The following is a 27,495-nucleotide window of genomic DNA, read 5'->3' as shown; positions in this document are numbered from 1 at the left end:
GTAAGAAAATCATGATGGAGTCCTTTTAAATATTTTCTGGTATATAGCTCAAGATACAATTAATTTTAGAACAAAGCATGATTTATTTCTGTATTTTTTATATGCTTTTGAGCAGCCATTAAACCCTTATCCTATTGTTCCGGATGTATTTATCTTTTAGGAAAGATAAATCGTTGAATCATGGATTTTGGTCACTTTCCTGATGCTATTTATAGATTCAGATTGGAAGTTCACAAATAATAAATGGCCGGGACGCCTTGTGTGCACAGAAAACTTCATGTTAAAAGCATCAAACTCATAAAATTGAAGATGTGCCATAATATTTAAGATGAACAGTTGGTTAAAAATAGAACAAAGTCATTACACTTTTAGGATTTCTCCTTGGAGAGGATAAAGCGGTCCTCAGGGTCTTCTCATTATTATTTCATCAATCAAGGATTTCAGCTCAGCGCGTGTGCGCGCGCCGTACCCTGTCTGGTGTTGGAGGGGAGACGAAAAGAATCCAGACCCAGACACGCTGCCGCGCGCCTGCCCAGACAGCGGCCTGAATGCCTGGGATGAGCGCGGGACGGCGGTGGTACGCGCGAGAGCTTGGCCGGGCCACGTAGCGGGGCTGAGGACACCGGTGCGCAGGTATCTCCGCAGCCCATATCGCACATCAACAAATGATCTCACACACATTTGCACAAAGAAACTATTGGCATTGCCCTTTCTAAATGCACATCCGCGAATGTAGAGGCAGAGCGAGCGAGAGAAGTGCGCGTGCAACCCTGAATCTGTGCAACTCTGATTGCACGAACGCAAGAGGGAGGTCGCTCTCGACGGAGGTAAGCCAGCAAACCTGCAACAAAATGTTGCTATATAACTTAACTGTATGCACTTACATGTATGACAAGCATGGCAGCTGCTTGGGGAAAGGCACAGCCAGGTCGCCGGTAGCCGGTGCCCGGAGCCACTGTGAGAATTGTCCGTGAGCTGAGCTAGCACTGACTTTGTGACAGTGTCGAGTTGAGTGGGTTTGTCAGTACAGCAGTCGGGGTTTTGTTAGGAAAGCGGCGCTTTTCATCTTGCAAGACAAGAAAGATACGTCGATAACAAAGCATGACATCTGCTTTTCATCTAGCTTCACGTGGCTCCGATAACTGTCGCACTTTTCCTTTTAAAGTGCAGTGTCGAAATTAAGTGTAACGTTAATGCTAAATATCTGACGTTAATGCTAGCGTCAAGCTAACTAGCCCCAATCTGGGCGGTTTTGGGTTAAAAAAAGTGAAAGTCTTGTATCTGTTGTTAGCTGATGCATGTCAGTAAACAGCAGCCTTCAGATGATAGAGCTTATGCAAGCTAATATTACTGTTCATGTAGTAAAGTAACCTTAACTGCACTAAAATATCTAATGGCTGCACCTTGAGCTAATGTAGCCAAGTTAGCTTGTCATGTGTGTGCAGGTTAGTACCTATGGAGTGAGGCTAGCTAGCTAAGTAGCCTAAGTTGGCCAGGCCTGCAGTGTTACTGCTGTTCGGTGTATAATGTTGCTTTTTTGTTTTAACCCCTTCTTCGCTTTATACACACTGCAACATTAACTCTGAGCCGTGTAGCTGGAAAGATTACCCACAACAAGACGTAGCTATAAAACCAGAAAGTAGCTGCTGCTGCACCATATCTCGTTATACTTCCCAAAATGAAATGTTGCTTTTGCACTTCATAACCCTGTATAAGCTTGTGTGACCCGGTCCTTCCGTTTTTATTTAAGCATGATTTCTTGCTCTACAAATTAACATTTAAACAATTCACACTGAATACGCCCATGTTATCTTTCCCTATTCAGAGGAGAGATCCAGTGTGAACATCAGTGCTGCTCTCAGGTTTGACAGTGACTCTGAGCAGTGATGAGAAGACAAAAACTTGGGAGAGCTAAGATAATACCCACTTTTCTATGATACCTCAGATGATTTATACCAGACCAAAAACACTAAGTACTGCTCTTATGACCCGATTATGGGCTTGAGGGCCAAATACTCACAGAGGCACGGCGCACCCCTGCAGTGCACCACACAGTGAGCTGGTTAAGGTCTTATGAGTTTGGACTGAGTTTGGAATGTGAACCTTCACACGGGTCCTCCACAAGCTGCGAAAGGGAAAGCTCATTAAAGTCTAGACTTTAGAGGGAGCATGGATTTGAGGAGCACTGCTGCATAGTCAGAGGTAAACGTGACGCATTTTGACTGCTTCAGAGGTTTCATCTGCTTTACTGTCACAAGCCAAGCATCTGCGAACCCTCGCACTGTCTAATGCTGTTGGTTGAAATGTTGTATAGTACTGTCGCAGTAAAGCTCCCATCCTGTGTCATTCAAATCTTAAGCCACAGCAGCATCTATCCGGTATATGACTGGCTTTGTGGCTTACCGTATATGAAATTAGTTTTGGTTTCTCATCGTGTCTCTGAAACTTGACTGAGGACAGCTGTAAATTGGTTATTGTTGAATAAACGTTGATTTCTGGGCAAGTTTTGCTGAGCATTAGTAATGCTTTGGATTGCTTAAATGGGCTGTCAGAGAGACATGCACTTTTTTTCCTTCTTTTTTGCGCCAGGGTGCAAAGTTCATCTTTGAAAGCTGTCCAAACTAAAAAAAAAAAAAAAAGAGTTGCAAATGATTATAATTCCAATAGGTTTGACCTTCCGATCTGACAAGGTGATTGTGCAGGCTAATTACCAGTGATACTGATATTGAAGTCTGCGTTCTACTTGATTCCCACATCAAAGGACTGCATTATTTCGCTGTGAGTGAAACTCTGAAATGACTCATCATTGATAATGATAAGCCGGTGGAAGGATTTTACTCAATATGGGTTGCATAACCACAGAGTGTGTTTGTTTATTTGCACATGTGCATTTTCTTTTTGACAGTTTTCCGCAGTCAGTTTAGCACTTTTGCTTGTGTTGCGAATGACAAATTAAATGCATGTTTAAAATTAGCTGTTTCATATGCTTTCAACCCCACAAATATTTATTTTAATCACACACGGGCTGAAAAGAGGATGTAACAAGCCGATTGCATGTTAAATCAGGTTCAGGCAATGGTTTCCCATGCAATTTATATTCCTCTGTCATCCAGACGCAGGATAATCTATTAGGCTTTGTGTCTAAGACAGCCATGTGAGTTGAGTTGCTCTGTCAGTGCAGAGCGCGCCCTCCCCTTGTGGTCTTAATGCTCTCAGAGCTGCTGTCCAATTCTCAGAAAGGATCAGAGTCAGCATGCACAGGAAGGCAGGTGTGCCTGTATGTGTGGATAGCCAAATTCTACATAAATGGCTTTCGCTTGTACTTGTAAAACTGGTAGAACATAAATTCATGTATGTTTGGCTTTAATAAAAGCTCAGCAAACATCATTTAGTTCCATTCTCATAACAGTCTTGCATGGTTTCTTATTTCAGTTTTGCGACATGAATTGAAAGGAGGAACAGGGAGATCAGTTTAGGGTTTACCAAGCGAGATTATAGCAATTAACTGGGAGAACTTACATTCAAATTGAGTACTGAAATACACAGAGCATCTTTTAAAAATGGACCGGTGAACAAAGTTGAAAAAAAATCCTGTCAAGTCTTTCAAATATTGATCTTTTATTTGGAGTTATTCTGGTTTTATTCCTGACATTTGCAGCCTCTGTTCAATCAGAATTAGTGTCGACACTGAACTTTCAGTAATAACCACATATGAAAACACGTTTCAAGTGACAAATACTGCTCTAAAAAAATTAAAGAGAAAAAAAAGATGCTTTTTCTAATTGCGATCAATAAATGTGCTCGTAACTGTCAAAATGATCAGGCTTAACATGTCTGCCCTGATTGCAAAGCTCTACACTCATCATTTCACTTTTAACAGACTCTCTTGCTCCTTTTTCTGGCACTATTGCAATCCCTTCATATTAATCATGGCTCTAAATTAAAGACGAGAACAAAGTAGTCTTTGCGGGTCGGTGGGGGGATGTTTGAATATGAAAGTCCCTCCTGCCCTATTTATGTTTTCTTTGTAGACAGAGGAGCGTTGTGTTAAAAAAGAAATAAGCATAAAATGTTTGTGAAGGCACAGAGGAGAGGATGTTTGTCTCCAAGAAAGGAAATGTGTTTTTGTTTCTTGCTCAGGGAGGTTTTCTAGTGAACAAACCGCCCTTGTGCACACTCATTATGGTGAGTAGGGTGTGAGGTTGTTCGAGGTCAACCAACTGTCAGCCAGTGACACCCTTGCTTACATGTATGCAAAAGTCAAGCACATACAAATGCCGTTACAGCAATATTTTTGTGTTTTAATGCTGTCTTTCTTTTCCATCGTTTACTTGCATGAACACGATGATATTACTGTATATTCCGAGCTGCGCAGCGCTTCAGCTTCATTGAAAAGCTGAAATACAGTTTCCTGTGGTTGTATCTGCAACACAAGCTCCTGAGCTGTGGTTACACTATGCTCTCTAACAGTCAATGGGAGGTGTGTGTGCAAGTTGGTGTGTATTGTTTAAAACAAAAAAAAGAAAAAGCAGACAATCTTTTGTTTAATCAGTGCCGTTGCCATCGAGTTGGTGTGGGTTCGTGTTTTTGCAAAGTGTTCACTTTTGTTAACACTGTACCAAATGTTACGCTGGAAAGATATGAAACATAACTTATTTATTGTTCAGGATTCAGAATGTAAGTGATGCTCAGTGATTGCATCTAAGTTGTCACAGCCCTTTGCAATTCATTTGAGCTATCAGGGAGTCTTCCAGACCTCACGTAAAAAGTTTTATCTAACCATCTTCAAGAAGATATTATACATCTTTGTGTGGTGTATATGCTCTCAAATTAAGATGGTATCATGGTGTGTTTTTGTATTTGATTTTTTTATTAGAAATTTCAAAGCAAAACACCTCAAAGGACTTTCATGTTACAAAATCTCAGGATACCACATATAAGCATTACTACAAAAATATTCCCCAAGTGCCCTCAATACATATAAACATAAATATTACTCTAGAAAGCAAACCCTCACTGCATTTTATTTTCTAGTGAGGTGTTTCAGTTGTGGCCTGGAAATATTCAGAATACTCTGCTTTTGTACTTGAATCCACTCACATTCATTTGTGAAGGCTGTGGTTTCTACTCCCACACACAACACTGAAACATTTGTGGGTAAATGTGGCGCTCAGTGTTGAAAACTTGACATTATGGCTTTAGTTTCAGTTCACAGACTCTGTAGTGGCACCTCTTCTAACCTCATCTATATTTCCCCTGTTTTTTTTCTCTCCCTCTTATCTCGCAGGTAATGCACTGTAAATGGCTCTTCAAGCAATACACAGAAGTCATTTCAGCAGCTCCATGTCTGGCATTCAGTTTGTCTTGTCCTGCGCTGCAGTTTGAAGACACCGGCACCCTGCAGGGCAGCAGCCTTCAGAGAAACTGAATCTTGGATCTGCCTACACCTCACATATAACTCGAGAGGAATTTAGCTTCAAATGTTCAGCATCAAAGATTCTGAGCCTTTGATTTTGCAGTCTGATTTTTAAGCACATGGAACAAATCTTGGAACAGATTGTATGTCTTTCCGACTGCATTTCCTACCTTGGACAGCATGGATGCTCTTTTTGAATCAGGTTGACTATCTGTCGCCTCATCCCCTCCTTCCTGTCTCCTCAGTAGAAGGAGGGTGGGGGATTGGTGTGGTGTCCCCTGCCCCTCCTTGTAGAGTAGGTTAGTCTACCTTGGCACCATAGCAGTTATTCTTTTCCATTGCCTTGTGCATCCACCAACTCCATCCCTCTATACCCTCTCCCTCTTCATGAAATCCTGCAAGAGCCTCAAGGAAGAGGTTTCTGTCCCTAGCCTTGGCGGGATGTCACAGGAGGAGGGACGCAGGGCGCCAGTGTCCCAGTCCTATTTTCACTCCCCTAACCCTGATCTGGACCTGACGGGCAAGCTTTATAAGAGGGAGGTTGGTGGTAAGCCGTATTCTGTCCTAGTGGACAATAAAATGGCAGCCAAGACGTCCATGGGAGATCAGAACATCGGTCAGTTGCCGACTCAACATGCGACTCAGCAGCAACATCAGCAGTATTTCAGAGAGGGAGGAGCAGGGCAGGAGGTGGGGACACACGGGTCCCAGGCTGGAAACGATGGCACCTCTGACGACACTGACGATGATGACGAAGATGAGGAGGAAGAGGGTGAGGATGAGGATGAAGATGAAGATGGGGAGGATGAGGGCTTCAAGCGTGAGCAGATCATCGTGGAGGTAAACCTGAACAACCAGACGCTTCATGTATCCAAGGGGGACAACAAAAGTGGAACCGCGGCAGATGACTCAGAGAGAGCTGGCAGCGACGACGACGATGATGAAGATGAGGAGGAGGATGAGGACACTCCCGATGAGGAGGAAGAAGAAGACGAGGAAGAGGAAGACGACGAGGAAGATGAGCTCGGGAGTCGACGGACAAGGTCAAAGCGGGCCCGTCGTGGTTCTAGTAGCGCGGCAGCTCCAAGCCAGCCACGGAGGAAAAGCCTCAGAACGGCTCTGAGCACCGCCACCGCAGGAATGACCACCAGGGGCCGACGGAAGCGCATGGAGCCTCCGAAGAGCAAGCGCAGGTCGGCCAGATCAGCTCCATCGTCCGCCGGTTCCATGACCACGACGATGGCAGGGAAAGCAGAGGTGGAGGAGAAGGAGATGCTGGCTTGTGAGAAGTGCCCGCGAGTGTTCAACACACGCTGGTACCTGGAGAAGCACATGAACGTCACACACAGGCGAATGCAGATTTGTGACAAGTGTGGCAAAAAGTTTGTCCTGGAGAGTGAGCTGGCCTTACACCAGCAGACTGACTGTGAGAAGAACATCCAGGTAAAGCAAACTTCTCCCCCGTCTCACACCATATCTTTCTCTCGCACATTCACATTTTATTCTGAATAATAGAAAAATGCATTTCCAGGGTTCACCATATTCTTTGATAACATCTTTATATACATAGATATATTTAGCAGCTGCCCAGAACAACTTACTTTCAGATTTATTTTGGGTGCTTTGATGCATAAACCTGATGTTCAAACATAGCTTTTTTGCCCACTGAGTGCAGTAAACATTTTAAACATGAAACTGTGGTTTTTCCTGTTACACGCCCATAAAACTGTAAATAATGAGATTGCGGTCTAGGTGTGAAGTTAAGTAACATGCTAGTTTTGTTTCCGGGCAAAGAATTGTGTCATGAAGTTACAGTATCTGTAGCTAAATAATGGTGTTTTATGCTTTCCAGTAAAGTATTTGTAATATTTAAGCCAGAAAACTAAAAAAAACATAATCTGAACGCACTGTCAAACTGCTAACATGTAGGAAAAAACGTATCGTGACCAGCTGTCATCAATGGTGTCACAAGTGGGTTGAATTTGGTTTTGGTTCTCTAAAACAAAAACGTGATTCAGCGTGTTAATACCCAAGGGTCTCGTGGCTGTTTTGAATAGCTTTATTTAGCGCCTTGTTTTGCTGAACTTGATTTGCATCTTTAGTTTGTGTTAGTTTTCTCCAGCCAACCATGTCAAGCTGTGAAGTTACAGGTTCTCTAATAATTAGTTTGGCTTAATGGAGCAGAAAAATAGCATTTTATCAATGCAGAGCCTGTTAATGCACGACTTGTTTCCAGGAGGCAACACTCAATACTCATGCCTTATTATAATATCTGTAAAGGGACGAATGCAGCAAATTGGGCAGGTGAATTGATCCTAAGTGTGGTTCTTATTTTTTTATTTTTTTATTTATTTATTTTTAAGATATTTTTTGGGGCATTTTTGCCTTTAATGGATAGGACAGACAAGTGTGAAAGGGGGAGAGAGAGAGGGAGTGACATGCAGCAAAGGGCCACAGGCTGGAGTCGAACCCGGGCCGCTGCGGCAACAGCCTTGTACATGGTGCGCCTTCTCTACCACTAAGCTACCGACGCCCCCTAAGTGTGGTTCTTATTAAGCAAATCAGAAATATTGACTGAATAAATGACTAAATATAAAATGAGAAAACTGCTCTGGCCAGTGGGTGGTGCTTGCCAGGTTGCAAACATTCTTATTTACAGCTAAACAGTACACTACAATATGTTTCTGAAAACATTTGAGGCAATGCAGTAACAGAATCTTGATTGATATTTGATCAGAGCTGCCAAGTTTGAAAGTTTGACCAGAGTTTACAAGCAGTGACTGACATGATTGACACCTGTGTTAGGGACTCCTCGGCTCTGATTGGTTGTTTTCAGTGAGCCGCAGTCTGATTCTAGCAAATGCCATTAGATTCAACAGGGGGAGGAGGGACATGGTACTTTTCACAGACTATCTGGCTCATTTACTTTGTAAATAACAAAAACTTATTTTCATAATTGTAGCTTTAATAACAGTGTATCATGGTGGACGTGATACTGAATTTTTACATTGAACAACAGAAAAAATAATCAACTTGATTAGAAATAAATGCAAATATAACACAAATAACCAATTGCACTCCATCACCGGTGGAGCCAAGTTAATCTTCATAATCAGCTTTATGAATCAAAGTGTGAAGAGAGATTGTTTTTAGGTTCACTACACTTTTATCTGGAAGGTCTAACAACTGGTTTGTCAATTTCCTGGTCAAACATGTATCGTGAAGACAAAGGATCATACCATAACAAATCAAAAAATAAATCAGGGGTAGTATAAATATCCTTCAGAGTACAGTGAACTTATTTTAAAATGGTGCAGCTATCAACTGAGCTTCAGGGTTCATGGATAAAATCAGAAACACACAAATTTTTCCCCGGTGCCTCACCAATTTTATGTCAGTGGGAAAAAAGAAAGACGCTGTTGGAAGAAAAAAAATCTCACATGATAGCTTGGCAAGCGTTTGCCAGAGGACATGTGAGAGATACTAAAACAGTGGAAGTCTCTTTCATATGATGAAACCTAAATTAAGCTTTCTGGCCGTCACATTAATTGCTTGAATTTTGGTGTTTTTATATATTGGTGGCAACGTGATGCTGTGGGGATGCTTCTCTGCAGGGCACCCTACAGTCTGCAAGATAACTGCCAGTACAACTGGATTTATTTTCCAGCAAGACAGCAGCTTGAACACAGAGCCAGAGGTCAGGAATGGCACCAAAACAACACTGACTACCTTTTATATGCACAAAATATTCAGGGTTTTGCCTTTTTTCTGAATGAAATGATATTCCTACTAAGCTGTTTACTGGGCTAATAACAGTGATTGTTCCACTAATATTCCTGTTTACATGCAGCTGTGCATACTGCAATTAACATGCCCTGACTTGTTTATCACATCAAAATATGGAAAAGTGGGAATGGCTGGAGCTGCTTATGCCTTTGTGCTTCTTTGCATCAAAATAGGATTTTTTTGTGTGAACGCAGCCTTCCTGTTTTATTCCTTCAACCATCCTCTTGAAAGGGTTGGCGCGGCTATATTTGCGCATACCCAAAAACCAAGTTTAAAAGTAGGTGTGTTTCTCCTGCCATCCAGAAATGTGGGCTTTTCTTTTGGGCATGCACCTACACCACAGCCTTGCAAACTGTTGGCTAATTGATTGCATACTGACTGTAAACAGGCAAGAAGCCGTGTGTCGCAAACATTTAATTTGAATGCACTGGACACGTGTTCAAAAAATGCTCTCAAAACGTGAATAATAACATCATATCCCGAATATCTTAATCGGAAAAGGCCTAAATCAGAATATGTAAATGGAATATGCTGATAACATGACCCGTTTTAAATTCATAATATCGTCATATTCAGAATAATGGTGGAATATTAGCATACAATATTCTGTATTTTCCACTTCAGTCTGAACTTATATGTCTTGCAAAGAAAAATAAAAGTGTCCAAATGTGCGAAGCTGGTTCAGATTGACCTACACTGACATTACGGTGTTTCAAAGGTGCTTTAACTGAATATTGATTTGAGAGGGATCGAATATACACATTTAATTGTTTTGTAACTTGCTTTGACGTTAATTTCCACCTTGATTCAGTTCCATAGAACAAATCACGACAAGGTCCAAGCTGGATAAATACTTCACAAGTGAAGAATATGATTTAGTCAGGAATCACATCTGCAAGCTGAATTAATATTGATGGAATCCACACTTTCCTGTTTGTGTTTTTCCCCCTAATGGCCTCCAGGTTGTGTAGTCTGTTAACTTCCTCAGAAGATGGAGAGGGAGTTCAGGGAATTAGACACATTGTGATTTTTTCCCCAGCAGAGGGAGCTGTAGTATAATGAAACAGTGTTGGCAAATATGAACCATCTGATGGCCATCAGGTGTTGTTTGCTCATGATATCAATCAGTAACAATAAGCTTTATCTTTTTTTTTTCTCCTTGTATGTGTCCTTTAGTGTGTCTCCTGCAACAAGTCTTTTAAGAAGCTGTGGTCACTGCATGAGCACATTAAGATTGTGCACGGCTATGCCGAAAAGAAGTTCTCGTGCGAAATCTGTGAGAAGAAGTTCTACACTATGGCACATGTCCGTAAGCACATGGTTGGTAAGTGGGGGTGTTTTTTTTTTTTGTTTTTTTTTTTTTTTTACAGTTCCTGTTGTGCTGCATTACAATATCACATCCTGTTGGTGTGAGTCACCACGACTCAGAGTTCAGTATGACTGAGCCACAATATAATCACATTCTATATTATAGATATATATTTTTTGTGGCTGTACGCTTACCACTGTTACATTTTTTTGTATAATCATTAGATTAACTTTCTTTAATTAACTTAAATAATGTAGTAGTCGCCTTTATTCATGCACAGCTATCCTGGTTGAAATCTTGATGTGACCTGATCAGGTGTTTGCTGTTGTCTCAGTATTGTTTTCCTCTCTCTCTTTCTTTCTTTCTTTCATCCGTCTCTTTCCCCCAAACCCAGCTCACACTAAGGACATGCCATTTACCTGTGAGACGTGTGGGAAGTCGTTTAAACGCAGCATGTCTTTAAAAGTTCACTCACTCCAGCATTCTGGAGAGAAGCCCTTCCGTTGTGAGGTAAGATGAGCACACACTGTGGCCCCTGTTCAGACATGATCTCTTATATTGTAATAAATCTAGATGAGGTCCAGATCTAGTTGACAGGTCTCAGCAGTATTATATGTTGTCTCACCTGCATCTGAAGCCAGTGCTACATGGACAAAGTATGTGGGAGAGGACATACAGCCAAAAAACACGACCTCCTGCTTTACAGTGACATAATGACCCTGACAGCGGCTTTAAAATGCAGATACAGTCTATATTTGTCCCCAGTGCACCCCATCACAAGTGGATGACACTAAATACAGGTGTCCCTCGGAGGAATTTTAGACTTGTTTATCTTGTTAGGTTGAAAAATGCGTGGCCATGTGAAAGGTCACTCACGCAACACAGACAACATGAGCCTTTTTACCGTGACAGTTCCCAGGAATCCACTATGCATTTTCCAAGCAGCCTAAATTCCACAGCTCAACGATGATTTTTTCTTCCTGCCCGCAGTCACGGTTTGATTTCCTTTCCTGCCTGAACAAATGTCAGAACCTCTATAACGTTGACATACTGGAGTGATGGTATGCATTAAATGCGGCTTTTCACAAACAGGCACACTTAAATGTCATCATCTTCCTCGCATGTCCTTTTTATAATGTATTTATTTTGAGCTCAATTCCGTACTCGGAGTGTTCAGCTGTTTGAGTGGAGCAACTGAAGGTTACAGTTCTGTTGAAGTTGTCCTTGTGTGCCTCCAAAAGGAGCTTCAAGGTAGTTTTTACTCATTAGTTTGAGCAGAGGAGCATCTGTGCCATGTGGTTTGTGACCAACCCCAAAATAGTCAGTTATATTCAGTCGATGCCTTTCAGAGGGGACCGTCCTCCTGTTCTTTAAACATTCAGTGGACAGTTAGGATGTCAGAGTTATACATGGAAGTCAGACCATGTCAAATATTAGCAAGTTCACTAGTTAACCAGAACGTTATATAATTATAGAACTAAGTGTTCAGTGTGTTGGGCTTTAACCAGCAACTGTTATAGATGCATTCAGTCACATTGTGACTTGCAAGCTTATTTCTGCTCAACAGGGTTAGTTACAGTTGATTATCAAACCCTCTCCTCGCTTGTGAATCACAGGAAGTTGACAGATGGGGTGCCTTACTTCCACCCGAGGCTTTTTAATACCCAACCACTTAAAGGGTTGCACACAGGGAACATGTGTGTATGGGTGGAGCTGCTCAAATGAAATGTTTGAAGTCTTTCTACTCTGCAACATGTGATTACATGCCTATTAAGGGTGTATGTAATGTATAGGCCATTCTCCTCAGTGGTCTTATTCTGTAGTGCCATATGGAAACTGCTGGATTTCTTTCCCCACAGACGTTTATTTAGCCAGGTGGTGCCATTGAAATTATAAATATCTCATATTAGGGAAAAACACCTGACCAAGAAAGCCTCATAATGCAAACACACAGTTTGGTGACATGCACCCAAATAATCTGGTTATTGCTGGCTCGCTGCAGTAACCTAATTTCTTAAACCTCATATACATATAAATGAGAAATCTGCTGCCATTATCAGATTAAGGGATTAAGAGAAATCTTGTTAACACAGCTCGATATCTGGGGCCTAAACTACAAAGTCAGTTCAACATGCTCTGGGCCCAGTTGTTCAGAACAGAAGCAATCTGATCAGATTTCAGCTGATGGATAGGATCAAACCTTGAAAAAGGATTCTGAAATCAGAGTAGATCTTGTAATCTAGTCCTAGTTTTAATCTGGATCCAACCTTCAGTATGTGACATTGAAAAATTTTTAGTAGGATTGGGATATCGTTGATCCAAAAATAATAATAATCACGATCAAAGCAGAAGGTTGGAGACTGGGTTGAGTTCAGGAACAAACTGTAATAAATCTTTTAAATCGGTGAAATATATATATTATTTATATTTTGAACTTGATTTGTTTAACAGTTACTGTGATTTTGAACAGCTGTGCACAGGATATCTTTTGGTTGTCTGGCTTCATGAACATTTACCATCTGGATAACTGGTATCAGGAAGCTGGTTTTCATCTCTGGGTTTTCCCATACAGCCACAAGCATGTTCATGTGAATTACGCGTGGTTGTTTATTACGTGCAACATCATCTGAACCATGAATGAAGTACTTCATATGATATGAGATGAAACTGTGATACTAATTACCTACGGGGGCGTGCTGATTTAGCGACAGCAAAAAGTGAAATTCATGGAGTGAAACAACAGAATAAGAAGATGTAGGAACACTAGAAATCATTTCAAATATTAAAAGTAGGCCAACGTTTGAAATATATGACTGTTTATGTGGACGTAGTGGCACGTAAAAACACTTTCACTTCTGTCTGACCAGGATGTTGCGTTTATAATCACAGGGGCCAGTGAACAGTTTGTTTATTTTACCTGGGATTTACCCTGTTAAAAAGGGAACCAGCTTTGTGGTACTGAAAATATTTGTTCCCATTAGTCACTTAGAAAAAAATACCAAAGTTATCCTTTAAGAGCAGTGTTAATAACCTCAATAACCCCAAATCCTACTTCCTATTTACAGGCATTGGTAGAAACTGTTTTTTTTTCTTCTTGTGTGCGTGTAAAAGTAGACAATATGCAGCAGTTTCATAACAGCAGTCCATCAGTAAATAAGATCACATTAACTTTTTCAATGCTCAAAAAGTATAGAAAGAGGAGGACATGAAAGATGTTTGCCCTAATTCAGGGTTTTTTGGTTTTTTTTTTTGAGTGTGTGTCTGCATGTATGTTTGAGCGTTTCTGTGTCCCTGTCTCTTGACCTGTTGTTATCTGAATGCCTCTGTTCTGTCTCCGCTGTAGAACTGTGACGAGCGGTTCCAATACAAGTACCAGCTGCGCTCCCACATGAGCATTCACATCGGACACAAGCAGTTCATGTGCCAGTGGTGTGGCAAAGACTTCAACATGAAACAGTATTTTGATGAGCACATGAAAACACACACAGGTGAGAAACGCACCCACCATCTGGAAAACAGACCAGTTGTGCTGGTTTGGACTGTTGTTTTGGCCTCTTTTGCCTCCAGGGACTTCTTCAGGAATCTGTTGTACAAGGAAAACTCCATCAGCTTTGTTGACTACAGGAACCTATTTCTGTTGCTGTCCTCTTGAGTCAGTCTACTTCTCACTGTCATTACATGTGCATTTATCCATGCATTTCCTGATACATGTGTGATACGGTCTGATACAGATTATTTTGAACTGAAGCTGCTGATTGATATTTTGCACAATGTTCAGTACTTTTAAACATGGTCACAATGAAGCCCTGTTTGCACCAATCTGTACAGTACGAAACAGTCCAGTTCAGTACGCCTTTTTTTCCATTTCCACTGCGAAAAGTTGAGGATGGTACCAATGAAACCGTTCTATACGGCCCCCATTTTTGGTAACCCCTCTGTTGGGGTACTTAGGACACAGATCTGGTACTAAAAGGTGGAGCTGTGAACACTGCAGTCTGTTGATTGGTCAATAGCGGACAGTCACTCTTGCTCAGCAGCTGGGGTCTGAGAAAGAATAACTTGATTCGCTCGGCCGACTGCCGGCAACATTTAAGGTGGAATGTTAACTTGTAATGTTACTCAATGCACGAGTTGACGACCTAATTCATCGTTGTTACATTCCATATGACAACTTTGACCACTACATTAGTTCTTATATGACATACACTTTTTGTAATGAGTGGATCTTCAAGCTTTATATTTATTAATTTCAACCGGATTATGTGAACTGCATATATTGTAATCCTCAATCGGAGAAAGGGGGAAAAAAGCATTGCAGAGTTGCGTTCCTGTGGGCTACGGCAACACTAAACCCCTGAGCTTGCTTGAGAAGGACTTAATATACAAACCCGCTATTTTTCAATATCCTATGGAGAGAGACTCTCACTGCAGTCTGTTTTATGTTATTCTGTAAATGTCGGCAAGCGGCCTCATTCTGTGGACGATAAATGAGGTGCTGGACGGAGCAGCCCACATACTGTTTGCAGTGGAAACGCTAGGGTCTAGGTACCATCAAGGATCTGTATTCTGGCCAGGGTGTAAAAGCCTGGCACCTCTTAGTCTAGTCATCTAGTGAGCCAGATTGGACCCTTTGTCGAGCCAGTTCTGGCCCACGGGCCGTATGTTTGACACTCCTGTCCTAGATTATCGTTCCCACCTATTAGGACTACCTGTTCCAGAGATTGTGGTTGTCAGTGTTGGGGTAGAGTCTCTTGTGGTTTTGTCACAATAATGATATTTGTAACTGCTATAAAATACCTTGAAAAATACTGACTTGGTTAGTGGCAGAGAATAGCAAAAGGACTGTAGTAAACATTAACAATAAGAGAAAGTGAGAAAGCGCAGCAGGTATCGTTATATCAGTACTGCAGAAAATGAATATTGAAACCATTTCAAATATTCAGAATTGATATGTATTGTTAAATTGCTATTTTTTTTTTTTACAATGCTAGTCTCTAGTACAAGCAGGCTCTGACAATCAGTGGTACAGATACAGGGACTTGGAATTTGACTTTCTTGTAAGAAAAAAAACTTAAATTCATACAGCCAACTTTCCAGTCTAAAAAAAGAGCGTGATAACAGAAAATGGGGTGTAAGAAAAATGTTTCACAGTGTTTGGATTATGTTCAGGCTGAAACAGAAAATTAGCCAGAAAGCACTCAGCTGAGACTTACTATTTTGGAGACAGGTGTCTCGCCGCTCTGGCAACAGCCTTCTTTTCCATCTCTGCACCTCTCCGTTTTAGCGTCTACGGTATTTTAATATCATTTAATTACAAAACATGACATGAATTACATGTCATACGAAGTGGTCATTTATGTTAAATCTTTATGTTAAGTCCTCTTTGCGCACAGTTCTTCAGTTATGCCTGATTTATAGTAGGGTGCAATTGATGCTTCAGTGAAATGTATATATGTTTTAACTTATTAGCCGTGTATCCATTGATTGATCAGCCCCCAGTCTGTCTGTGAGCTGCAGATTCTCCTTACTTCCTACAATGGGCTGAGAAATAAAATCAATGAATCAATGAATACACTCACTGTTGATTTCCTCCTCTGGAGCTGACATGAAAACTATTTTGGTTCAGTAAACGTCTGCTGTCAGTCATCCTGGTGAAGGCAGTTTAGCTAGGCTGCTGTCCTCTCTGCGCAGAGTCAGCGTGGGTTAAAAACAGACAAACTTTTTACTGTTGAAAAATACATCATTTCTGTTGAGCCACACTTGTAAAAAGTGTTGAGCGCCCAACTATAAATCAGGCTTTACATTTTGAGAAGGAATGTGAAAGTGCCCGAAGGACTCAGGTTCTGAGTTAAGTCTTCAGACTATTTTATATATATAAATAAAAAAAGTCAGACATTTTTTTTTTTAAATTATCAGATGTTATGTTTCTTCTGTCTGTTGCAAATCTAAATACAGTCAAATTCGGAAATGTTTTGAGATGAAAACTGTGCCAAACAGCAACAATGTTCCTGGACTCAGTCAGTCAGTCAGCCAGTCACCATACACTCTCTAAAAAAGGAAAGACATGGGAAGTTTCCAAGAAGAACATTATAGTGGTAAGAGCAGGGAGACTTCGCCCAGTTTATGTAATGAGAGGGGCGCTCGACTTCAAAGGAGAGCCTGCATATATTGGGGCTTGTAATGACTACCCAGACACATGCTGTATTACATCCCTCTGGTTTTCTGTCCCTGCTGCATTTCTATTTCTAAGACCAAGCTGAGCAGTGCAGCCTCTTCGTCTTTCACTGTTTTTCTCCAGCAGTGCCTGTCGTGGGTGGACACGCTGCTCTCCATTGGCCCTCATGGTTCTATTTGTGATGTGTAATTACGCTACCTTCTCCTCTGCCTGCCACTAGCAACCAAATTTGAGACACACCCAGTCTTGCCCTGTAATAGGCGGCAGCCATGTTAAACACAAACTCCCAAAGTTTGGTTCACTGCTGCTCGCAGATTTTCCATGATTTCCTGAGAGTGCAATGTAACAGTTACAGAAGACTAGCACATTAGCTGCCACCTTTTGATATTCAGTTGGTTTGGAGAAGCTTCACACATAACATGCCAGTGTAAGGCATTTAGAGAGCCCTTCAGCAGCCTGTTAATAGATGGCTGTGTGGGAGGTAGCAGGCATAATTCAGTAGCTCCATGGAGGGAGGTTAATGAGAGCGGCATTCCAACGGAGCTGCTGTTATTCACTTTCACATCTCCTCTCCTCAAAGTGTGAATTGTAATAGCTTCCTGCGGAGTGGGTGGGTTGACAGCGAAGACCCTCAATTCAAGATGCCAACTTATTAGCATTTTTAAAAGAGAACTGTCGCTCTCTGTAGAGAGAAATTAGAAAAAAGTTAACTGTTTTTTTTTAGAGCTTTAATCAGTTGATTATTTTCAATTTGGTAACCATCACATTTGACAACAAAGAATGTGACTCTGATGCATCATATTATTTTCTCTGTGTAGCTCCGGTCTTTATGTTGATTGATACCGTCTCTGTCTTCCTCACACATCAGTCTTTTATTTTCTCAATCTGTGCAGGAGAGAAGCCTTTCATTTGTGAGATCTGTGGGAAGAGCTTCACCAGCCGGCCCAACATGAAGCGCCACCGTCGCACACACACCGGGGAGAAGCCCTATCCCTGCGAGGTCTGCGGCCAGCGCTTCCGCTTCTCCAACATGCTCAAAGCACACAAAGAGAAGTGTTTCCGGGTCACCAGCCCTGTGGTCCTGCAGACCAGCGGCCCACCTGTGCCTGTCCGCCTCTTTGCCAACACCTTCTCCTCCTCTTCCTCCACCTCTGTTCCCAGTCCCTCAGCTCCCACCCCGGCCACCACCTCAGCACCCCTGGGCCTCAATCCAACAGGAGGCTCTATGCCTCCCCGAGGCCCCGTGGGACACACATTCTCCCACGTACAGCTCCACTCAAACCCCTCTCACCACCATCCCCACCCGCCAACAACCCAGCAACACCTCTCAAACGCACCCCAACATGCCCCGCCTCACCCCCACCACCACCTGGCAGTGCCCCCAGTCTCCCACCTGCCCCCGCCCCCGGCCCTTTTCAAGAGCGAGCCCTTAAACCACTGTGGGCACGAAGACAGCAGCTACCTGCACCACATGGCCCCCCCTGACAAGGGCCCAGGGGCCCCACAGCACCACTGAACTGTGCTCCAGCTCTGCAGGCCCACACCAAACCGCGCCTTGTTCCTCCTCTTCTCATAGTCCTGCCTCAGTCTCTCAGTTGCGTGGTCCCTGATGAAAGGGTGCTCCTCTCAAACAGGTTCAAATAAGTCAAGCTACGCATGCACACTTGTGTATGTGACACATCCTCAGTGCACACATTATTTAAGTAAGACCCCGACTTAAATACCATGGTCGACTGACAAAGATTTCACAACCTCTAGAAAATTTTTTGAACATTTTCTTAGGAAATCTATTCGAGTTCTCAATCTGTACATTCATGGGTGTAAAGTATCTCCTTTTCATCAAAAGCTGCTGATGGAGGTTGACGTATGTATTTCCTGGGCTTCATGAATCATCAAGGATCAGTGTCGTTGGACTTTTCTCTTTTTGTCAAGTTGACTTGCACATCGATCAGGACTCTTGCTGTGTGCAGTTCCTCCCCATAGCAATACTCAACCTGTCCTCCTCGTTGTACTGCAGAGCCTCGCCCCACAGCAATGTTTGATGAATGTTGGTTCTGGTTCTACCTGAGCCTTTCTCTGTCTTAAGGCCAAAGTCAAGGCTTTCTGTCAGAGGGGCAACAACAGTAGTGCAAGACGCAGTGCCATAGGTTACAGTAAGAAGGGGGGGAGGAATTTTTGTAGGGGACTTTGAAAAAAAAAAAAAAAAAAGGTTTTGTAAATGGTTAGCTGAATCCCGACGTGGTCTGAGATTCACATCATGGTTAAATGGTGCTTTCCATTCCAGTACATGAAATATTTCTTAATTTTGCTTTTCCGTTTGATTTTCAGAAGTGTAATATGACAACATAACAATGTATTGTGTCAGCCTGGCTTTTCTACAATGGATTTGAGTTTCGACTAGAAACTCAAATTATGCAGGACATGCACCCTCACACTTAACTCAAGCACACACACTCGAAAGACAACAGACCATTGGTCACTGATGTACTCACCGTGCTCAGTGCAACCTCAGCTTTCAGTACTGTTGGTCAACAGATGTTTTTAGACTGTCAAATACTGCCACTGTGAGGGGCCAGACACATGGCCCCATCAGGATTTACCCCACTTCCCTTCGCTGCTGTTGAAATGATACGGGTTACCACGTGAAAGGTCATTTGACACACACAGAACACACACCGGGACCTTTTTCATCACAGTTCTTAACAGGCAATTATGCATATTCCTCTCAGCCTATATTCCACGGTTTGGTGTGGGGCGTAATGTAAAGGTTTGTTTTTTGACTGTCATCGTACTGGTATACTTTGATCCACACAGGCAAATGCGTGTCTAAACCTGTTGAATGTTGCCTACGCAGAATGATGACTGATGAGTCATTCATACGTCTTTTTTTCTTTTTTTTTATGTTCTCTGATAATTTGCTCAGTTTTAAGCTAATGAATGGTTCTGCAGTGTAGACGTACTGTTGTTAGCACACGATAGGAAATGTCAGGATAAAAGGCAGTGGTCATACAACGTCGAATACTCAGAATACTTGTATAGATAAGCATACATGTGATCAGTCAGCGTAATTACATTTATAAATGTAATAGCTGATGGTGTGAATGTTATTTGTTTAAAGTGGCTGGCAGGTATTTGAGCTGCGTGGTTGTTAGCCCTTTCACCCAGTCTGACAGCTATCAGATGTGTGTGTAGGAGCAACATTGAGCTTTGTGTGCGGGAGTGAATGTGTGCATGCATTAGTCGCTACCAGTCCGTCTGTCTGGTCGTCCCCAGTCAGTGCTCTTCTACCAAAAGCTGCTTTTACACAGTGTGCCCCGGTATATGTGTATTTGGGGATACCTGGGATGAACAATAGCAGTAAATTTAACATGATCCTCTCTCTACCACTCTAACCGTACTCAGTCTGATGTGGTTAAGTAGCTCAGTAGATTAGGATGTCCCCTCTTTTGATTTGAGACCTGCAATTATCCTGCCATTTCTGTGGGTCTTAATAGCGCTGCATTATTTGCTTATCATCTTGTCCCCTCTGGTTCACTGCTGTGCTTCAGCAATTTTGCAGTATGGAACTTTGTCTTTTTTTTTTTTTTTTTTTTGTAAGCCTTTTCATTTGTGTGTATTCTCTGCACTTTACTGCTGCGTGGGTGAGGCGCAGGGAAGGGAGGGACTGACAATGCATTGTGGAACAGAGTGCAGTTTTGGCTGCATGGGAAAGGGTGGAGGTGATTTATTTTGAGTGGATGTTTTTAGGCAAGGAAAGGAGGAGAATCCCGGGTGGAGGCGGTTAGTGTGGAAGGGACCATAGCGAACAGGAGGACATGCCTTTTAGTATGTGCGTAAATTTAATTTCCTATTTTTTCAAAAGAAATACACTTTTGCTCCAATATGGACCTCCCCTCAAAGTGAAAGCGATGCTCCTCCTGCTTTGGCGACTTTACACCAGCCCCTCCAAGCTATGTCTGAAATACATTCTTCTTTTATGTTTGTTCAAGGAGTAATTCCTCCCCATCGTGTCCTATTTCGTCTTTCAGTTTGCCTGAATGATTCTCCTCCTCCTTTCTTTGTTATATAGAATGCACTTTCTACTAAAATTCTTGGCTAGTTAAGAAAAATAACATTGTATATTCTTTAAAGATGTTTTAAAAAAAAATCAATATACTTTTTCCCCTTTGTATTTTTAACCACTTAATGTAGCATTGCGTATTTTATTATTGTATCTGGTACAAAATGTGCAGCTTTATAATGTCCTGGTTTGTCCTTTTTTTTGTATGTTATCTGGAGAGTGAGGAGAAGTGAAAAAGTTGGGCCTTTTTTGATAATGTACATTTAACTGACTGCTAACTTTGAGAAGTAAAAACAAGTAGCCATGATAATCACATATCTGTGTGCCTCTTATTATCGTCAAATGCGGTGCAGGACGGGTAATTAAGCATGAAATGTAGAAAAATAAGAATTAAGCACAACACATTCCTGGTAGTAAGCTAAGTACTGGGCTTAACTTTCAGCTGTGTGGTGCGTTTGCACAGATTTGATTTTCTACTATTTCAGGGTCACTGGGTTCTTGGCCTAATGCCTGTAACCAAACAACGTCTGCTGGCTGTGCATGACACTAGGTTCAACAGCTGACTGCGTTGCTTTTCAAAGCATTTTATTTGACAAGGGAAGTTTTATGTCCTCTTTTTTTATGACCACTTCCTTTATTTTTTGATAAACCTTAGGTTTTTTCAACTTCAACCCTGTTGCAGTTATGCGAGTCATTTTACATCCACTAAAAGTGCCTGTTTTTGCCACTTACAGGCTCATATTGATATTGTAACTGTATAACAACATTATGGAAAGGATCCCTACAGAGACAGACCTTTTTATTAAAGAGTAAGATCCTTCTTGTTTAAATAGTAACAGCCCCAAAATTGCTATCGCCAAACCAACCAGACTCCATTTGAAAAACAGCCATTTTAGCGTGTATACAGCCAGCATATTGTCACATCTAACCAGGGTGACTTAAGCGTTTATTTCAATCAAACCAGATTTGGTAATTGTTGAGACAGTGGAAAGACAAACCAAAACAGTTTTGTGAGTTCTCTTTTACTTCTGTCGACTTTGAATTTAGTGTGTTTTACTATGATAAAATTGCTGATTATTTAAATGGAGTCTGGTGGCTTTGGCGACAGCAGTTTCCAGGCTGTTTGTTTTCAAACAAAAATGATCTTAATCTTCAACAAAAAGGTCTGTCTATGTAGGCATCCTTTCCATAATGTTGTCAGGTACTTACAATAATCAGTCAGTGGCAAAAACAAGCACTTTTAGTGGACGTACATTGACGGTGCGTAATTGCCCTGAGTGGTCACATTACAGCCTGTTTCACAGCTGCCGGCTGCAGTTCTCTCACTCAGTCCTGAAACAATTTCAAAAATAGTTGTCCCCATTTGTCACCTAGACTAGAAAACATGAAAAGATACGATTCAGGTTGAAAAATAACCAAGTTACCCTTTAAATAGTGTTTGTTTTTGATGAAGACCTGTGAGATCCTAACAGTAGGTTTCACTGTAAGAGCAGTCAGTAACTTCAGGCAGGAGTTCTCAGCTTCTGTCTTTTTATCCAAACCCAAATCATACCTGTAGATGAGTAGTTGCATTTTGAGAAAGTGTCTTTTAAATGCTTGAAACATCAGATCCAAGAGTGAAAACAGACACACAAGGCATTTTTCTTCCCTGGATATCTGTTGTCCCAACACAACCAGCTTTATTCATACATTAACAGAGCGTGTCTTCTCTCAGGGCACATAAAGACACTTACTGTTGCTGGAATAACTCCTAAAATGCAGCGTGCCCTCTATCACCATAGGTGGCTTTAAGTGGCGCACCAATGAGTCACATAATCCTATACGATAGCTGAGCAGGCCGACGGGTAGAGAAAAGTGTGAGTGACTCACTGATGGTGAGTGGGTGGTCAGGTACTGAGGCTCACTTCACAAGCAGAGGAGATAATAACACACCGTCTGTACATCTCCCATTCCCATTTGGGTTTGAAAATAGTCAGCCACCCCAGCTGTTAGTCATTACGCCTTGTGGTGTAGATGAGGGAGGAGGCTGCGTCTGTCAGCAGGCAGATAAGGAGAGGAAGGCTTCACGCTGTGTTCTTCACGCATGCGTTCGCTGCTCTGAAAGTTGCTGCGCGGTTCATTAATCAGTGTGTGTTTGCAAAGATTTAACACAGACTCCCTTGCTGCGATGCTAATGTTTCTCTGTGGTTAATTATGGAGATGCCACATTTGAGAATATATATTCACTTTTGATACATATAATTCATTTTATTGCAACCTGCCTCTCGTGATACAGCTCTACCTTCATTTCCTGTGTCCTTTACAGTAAAGGTCAGAGGTCAAGTACAGCTTCAGAGCAGCACCGTGCTCACTGTCACACTGACCCAAATCCTGACTGTGCTGTGGAAGGAGGGAGCAGGAAGTGTGTTGCATCAGACAAGCTGAACAATTGAGATTATTCAAATACTTTCCTGGAAAACTTCACCGCCATGCACCGTGTTCTCTCACACACCTCGCTCCAAACTGGGTCAACACAGTTAAAAAGAAATATTGCAGAGTTTACTTTGCTCTCTTCTCAGACCTGGTGTGTTTATTCTCCCATGTGTCTCACCTTAAACACTCCACTGGAAAATGTGTGAGAACAGTTTGTCACACACACACGCACACACAGATCACAAACACACATACACAGTCCTGCGGATATATAGAGCCAGCAGAATATTTACATTTGAGTCCTCTTTTTTTCCTGTCTTCCTTCCTATCCTCCCACAGCTCCCCCCCTCCTCTCCTCTCCTTTTGAGAGTGTCGTGCACGCGCTCAGTAGGCTGCTATTAAATGGGCGGACTTGGAGGCGCGGTCACGCTCACAGCGGCTCCGGTGGTTTTGACTGTCACATAAAAGTGCGCGTCCCACCGGCAGACTGCCGGAACTCTGTCTCTGCTCCCTGAGAGACCGGATCGGACCGGACCGACACCTGGGGGACCGGGATCAGCGCTCTTGGCACAGTAATGCTTTTTATATAGGATTTAAGAGAGTTGAAGTTCGAACTGCTGCAGCTGCTGTTGTTATTGATATGAGAAAGTAGGTTAGTTTTGCAGCCGGCAGATAAGGAAGACAGGCTGACAAGTTTAAACAGAGTTTGTAGGTTGATAAAGGCTCTTGGACAGGTATCTCTGCATTGTGCTGCAGCCTAAAAATAACGCAGTGTTCCTCGGTTGTTGCAAACAAGAGTTGAAATGTGTTTGAAAGACATGCAAGACTACAAATCCAGTTTTTCTAGGGATCTTTTATTCTTACTGATCTGTTTTCTGCATGCGCTTGTGAGAATAATTACGTTATAATATAGGAGACTTCGGGATGTTTGACTATTGTTTAAGCTGCGTGCTGCTGTCACGCACCGCTGTGATGCACTTCACTAGTCACTGTGTTTTCCTCATGCAGACAATAACAGCCGCACAGCTTGAAGGCGCCGGCAGGGGATCAGGAAACACACGACATCAGCGGCATCTACAAAGGTAGGCACACACACACTTACACACACAAAGATGTGAGGCTGTCTTGCTCGTTCATGGTGCGCACTGTTTATGAATGTGCATGCTTGCTTGCAGGATCTGCATGGGCCCCTGAGGGCTCTTCCAGATCCGATTATAGCCGTATCATAACCACAATATCTCCTTCCAAATGTCTAACTTGTGCTACAGCAGGATGACCCCAGCCCTCTCTTACCTTGGCTGGAAGTCCTGTTTGTCCAGAGAGTTGTGGTTTGAAAGCGCTGCTGGCTGCTTTGCTCTTTATAGGTGTTTTTATTTATATAATATTCACATTATGGAGCTAATTTTACATTTATATTTGATTCTGTTTTCACCTCCACCCCCAATCAATGTTTCCCAGAAAGCCATCCTCGGTAGCCTCCACCTTACTGTGGCCTGCCTTGCGTGGGATGCTGCCGCAGAGTGGGAGTTGATGCCATCAGTAAGAGGTGTTGCATAGTAGTCAGATCATGGGGGATTCAATATTCAACTGCTGTTATGTCCCACCCCACCCCCCAGGAGAGGGGGAACCCGCCGGGTCCAGACGCGCACACATCATGGCCTCCAACTCAACGAGCATCCCCTCCGACAAGCGCTTCCTCATCTTCTTTGACTTTGATGAGACCATCGTGGATGAAACCAGCGACGACATGGTGGTGCAGGCCGCCCCGGGTCAGCACCTCCCGGACTGGCTGAAGGACACCTACCAGCCCGGCCGCTACAACGAGTACATGCAGCGCGTCTTGGGCTACCTGGCGGAGCAGGGCGTCACCGAGAGCGACATCCGGAGCATTATGGAGAAGATCCCGGCCACGCCCGGCATGCCCACCCTCTTCCAGTACATCCGCACCCGGCCTCTCACGGACTTTGAGGTGGTGCTGCTGTCCGACGCCAACACCTTCTTCATCGAGTCCTGGCTGCGGCGCGCAGGGGCCCGCCAGCTCTTCCACCGGATCTTCACCAACCCGGCCACCTTCAACAAAGACGGCCGGCTGGTGCTGCGGCCCTTCCACTCCCACGACTGCGCGCGGTGTCCCAGCAACATGTGCAAGCAGGTGGTTGTCAGGGACTATGTGGCGCGCAGGACGCAGGAGCGGGGCCGCCCGTACCAGAGGATCTTCTACGTGGGGGACGGGGCCAACGACTTCTGCCCGGCGCTCGCCCTCGGGCCCCGCGACGTGGCATTCCCGCGGCGGGACTTCCCCATGCACCGGCTGATCACGGAGACCCACGAGGCCATGCCTGGGGAGTTCAAGGCGGTCACGGTGCCGTGGAAAAGTGGGGATGATGTGGTGCAGAGGCTGAGGAAGCTGGTGGCAGAGTAGAGGGTCACACACAGAGACAGAGGGGACACAGTCAAGGGGCCAGCTGACACTTGTAGGCATATTCTCAGGTATAACACAAAGTGTTGAAGGCAATAAAATACAGTCAGTAAAATAAAGTGTCTGCCTGGCGTCCTGCCTGCATGTGCCTTAGTCCAGCCTCGTGTTTTGGTCCGGAGGTCAGAACAGAGGCAGTTTATCATCAGCGGGTTAATGATTATGGAGACCTGCCACCTTCACCTAAAGACAGGGGATCAATGACACAGCAGTTTTTTTTGTTATAACGAATTATGTTGATGGGTAGAATAAAGGTTGAGGGGATCTGCATTGTAAGCTCAGTGGGACGTGGTGCTTATATAGGCCTGTGTGTTAAACTGGGGAGCACCCTTATAGCAATATTTAAAAATGTTATCATCCAAGTGACTTCCTTATTATCATTTCTGAATATGAAATATTAAATTATAATCTCAATAAATGGAATCTGAGTAACACTGCCATCTGATGGGCATTATAACAGAATATTTTTGTCAACATGCTTCTCAGAGGATATATGTCTAATGTAGAAATGTATGACTATGTTGTAGCCAAAGAGTGTTGAACTTGTTTATCAGTGTGTTGTGTCTTTCCTGTGTAGGCCAGGCCTACTGAAGAATAATGAACACCAGCAGGAATAAAGCCATCAACTGAAACCCTGTGTGTGGCTGAGTTTATCATCACACCGCATCAACATTCATGTGGAATAATACAGGCCTATGTCTCCCTGATTACACAGCTACATGTGTCTGTGCCACAGAAAGGCCACATACACATGTTTCACTTTAAACAGACTGGACTGCAGGGAAATTTAGTTTTTGGCACACCGATCATGCACACCACAACTTCATATCAACTCTGAACAAGTTAGAGGTTAAAGTCCTGTGAAAGCAACAATAATAGCACAAACTTATAGTCAAAACAACCTCGAGTACTGCTCATAAAGTCACATGTTTCCCCCATATTAAGGTTCTACAGTTTTCCAAGGGTTAATTTAGTCTTATTATAATTTATTATTAATTTTAACGGGTTAAAGTTTCTGCCTCTAATACAAGGTGATACTAAAACGTGTAGTTTCCTTAGTAGGCTATTACAATATCTATAAATAATTTATTTTGCTTAAACTAATGTAATTAAAGTTATTCAGTCATAAATGCCCATTATAACACACACACACACACACACACACACACACACACACACACACACACAGAGTTGATGGAGGTCATCAGTACATTATCATGAATGACTGTTCACTGCCCTCCAGTGGTCACAGTGTGTAACTACAACAGCTGGAGGCTATGCTACCGTGATGTCCTTTCTCTCCTCTCTGACATGCTGGTAACTGGATGGTTGTGTCTTTAATAATGAGGAGTTTCTTTCAGAATATTATATCTTCTCAACGCCTGAGGGTTGGTGCTTTACCCTCTGGTGACTGTGTGCTGTTTAAATCTCAGCCAAGGGTTAATGTCTAATAAGTGCCCTTTGTTATATGCCCACACACCAATAGGCAAAATTTGTTTCTCCAGTTATTCTGGTAATGACAACAGATCTATAAGAGCCCTGAACCAATGAGATATTACTACATTCACATATGTCATTCCATACTGGAATCTGGAATTTGTGCATGATATGGTGTGGGAGAAGGCTTAAACATTACCTACAAAGTAAAGGGATTTTGTAAAAACTCATTGAAAAATTCTATCCAGCTTAAAACTATGCTCAAAAGTATTTAAGAGAGACATTGATGTGAAGTGTAGTTTTTGTTATGGATGTCCAGAGACTGTTGGGTATTTATTTTTGCACTGCCCGAGTGTGCTTTTACTACTGAGAATATTGATGAGAATTTGTTTGAGGAATTTGTTGTTTGGTTTCCTAGTAAATA

The 27,495-nt window shown here is 42.7% G+C and overlaps 2 protein-coding genes across 6 annotated transcripts; both read left to right on the top strand.

Annotated features, from left to right (window-relative positions):
* The first annotated feature begins 490 nt into the window (after positions 1-490).
* znf652 (zinc finger protein 652) lies at positions 491-21,056 on the top strand. Of its 3 annotated transcripts, none has more exons than XM_033644938.2 (6): positions 491-633; positions 5,288-6,859; positions 10,379-10,526; positions 10,906-11,021; positions 13,855-13,999; positions 17,580-21,056. In XM_033644938.2, exons 2-6 carry the CDS (start codon positions 5,804-5,806, stop codon positions 18,200-18,202), a joined length of 2,088 nt encoding a protein of 695 aa, XP_033500829.2. In that variant the 5' UTR covers positions 491-633; positions 5,288-5,803; the 3' UTR covers positions 18,203-21,056. The 3 variants fall into 3 exon arrangements, with proteins under 3 accessions (XP_033500829.2, XP_033500828.2, XP_078017889.1); XM_033644937.2 differs by having other exon boundaries at positions 521-827; XM_078161763.1 differs by lacking the exon at positions 491-633 and adding an exon at positions 2,668-2,778.
* A 2,516-nt stretch (positions 21,057-23,572) lies between these two features.
* phospho1 (phosphoethanolamine/phosphocholine phosphatase 1) lies at positions 23,573-26,266 on the top strand. 3 transcript variants are annotated; one of them, XM_033644942.2, is made up of 3 exons: positions 23,573-23,730; positions 24,167-24,240; positions 24,775-26,266. In XM_033644942.2, exon 3 carries the CDS (start codon positions 24,813-24,815, stop codon positions 25,578-25,580), a length of 768 nt encoding a protein of 255 aa, XP_033500833.1. In that variant the 5' UTR covers positions 23,573-23,730; positions 24,167-24,240; positions 24,775-24,812; the 3' UTR covers positions 25,581-26,266. The 3 variants fall into 3 exon arrangements, with proteins under 3 accessions (XP_033500833.1, XP_078017890.1, XP_033500832.1); XM_078161764.1 differs by having other exon boundaries at positions 24,621-26,266; XM_033644941.2 differs by having other exon boundaries at positions 24,617-26,266.
* Positions 26,267-27,495: the final 1,229 nt, after the last annotated feature.

The sequence above is a fragment of the Epinephelus lanceolatus genome, chromosome 18 (genome assembly GCF_041903045.1).
Source record: "Epinephelus lanceolatus isolate andai-2023 chromosome 18, ASM4190304v1, whole genome shotgun sequence".
Lineage (NCBI taxonomy): Eukaryota > Metazoa > Chordata > Actinopteri > Perciformes > Serranidae > Epinephelus > Epinephelus lanceolatus.
Note: the sequence above shows the minus strand (reverse complement) of the source record. Positions and strands in the feature narration are given on the sequence as shown.

What these genes read in the sequence shown, in the direction of transcription:
- znf652 (XM_033644938.2), top strand. Translation starts at nt 5,804, where the DNA reads ATGAAATCCTGCAAGAGCCTCAAGGAAGAGGTTTCTGTCCCTAGCCTT. An exon ending in ACTGTGAGAAGAACATCCAG is followed by an intron (nt 6,860 to 10,378) that starts GTAAAGCAAACT and finishes TGTGTCCTTTAG; the next exon opens with TGTGTCTCCTGCAACAAGTC. An exon ending in AGAAGCCCTTCCGTTGTGAG is followed by an intron (nt 11,022 to 13,854) that starts GTAAGATGAGCA and finishes TCTCCGCTGTAG; the next exon opens with AACTGTGACGAGCGGTTCCA.
- phospho1 (XM_078161764.1), top strand. Translation starts at nt 24,726, where the DNA reads ATGGGGGATTCAATATTCAACTGCTGTTATGTCCCACCCCACCCCCCA.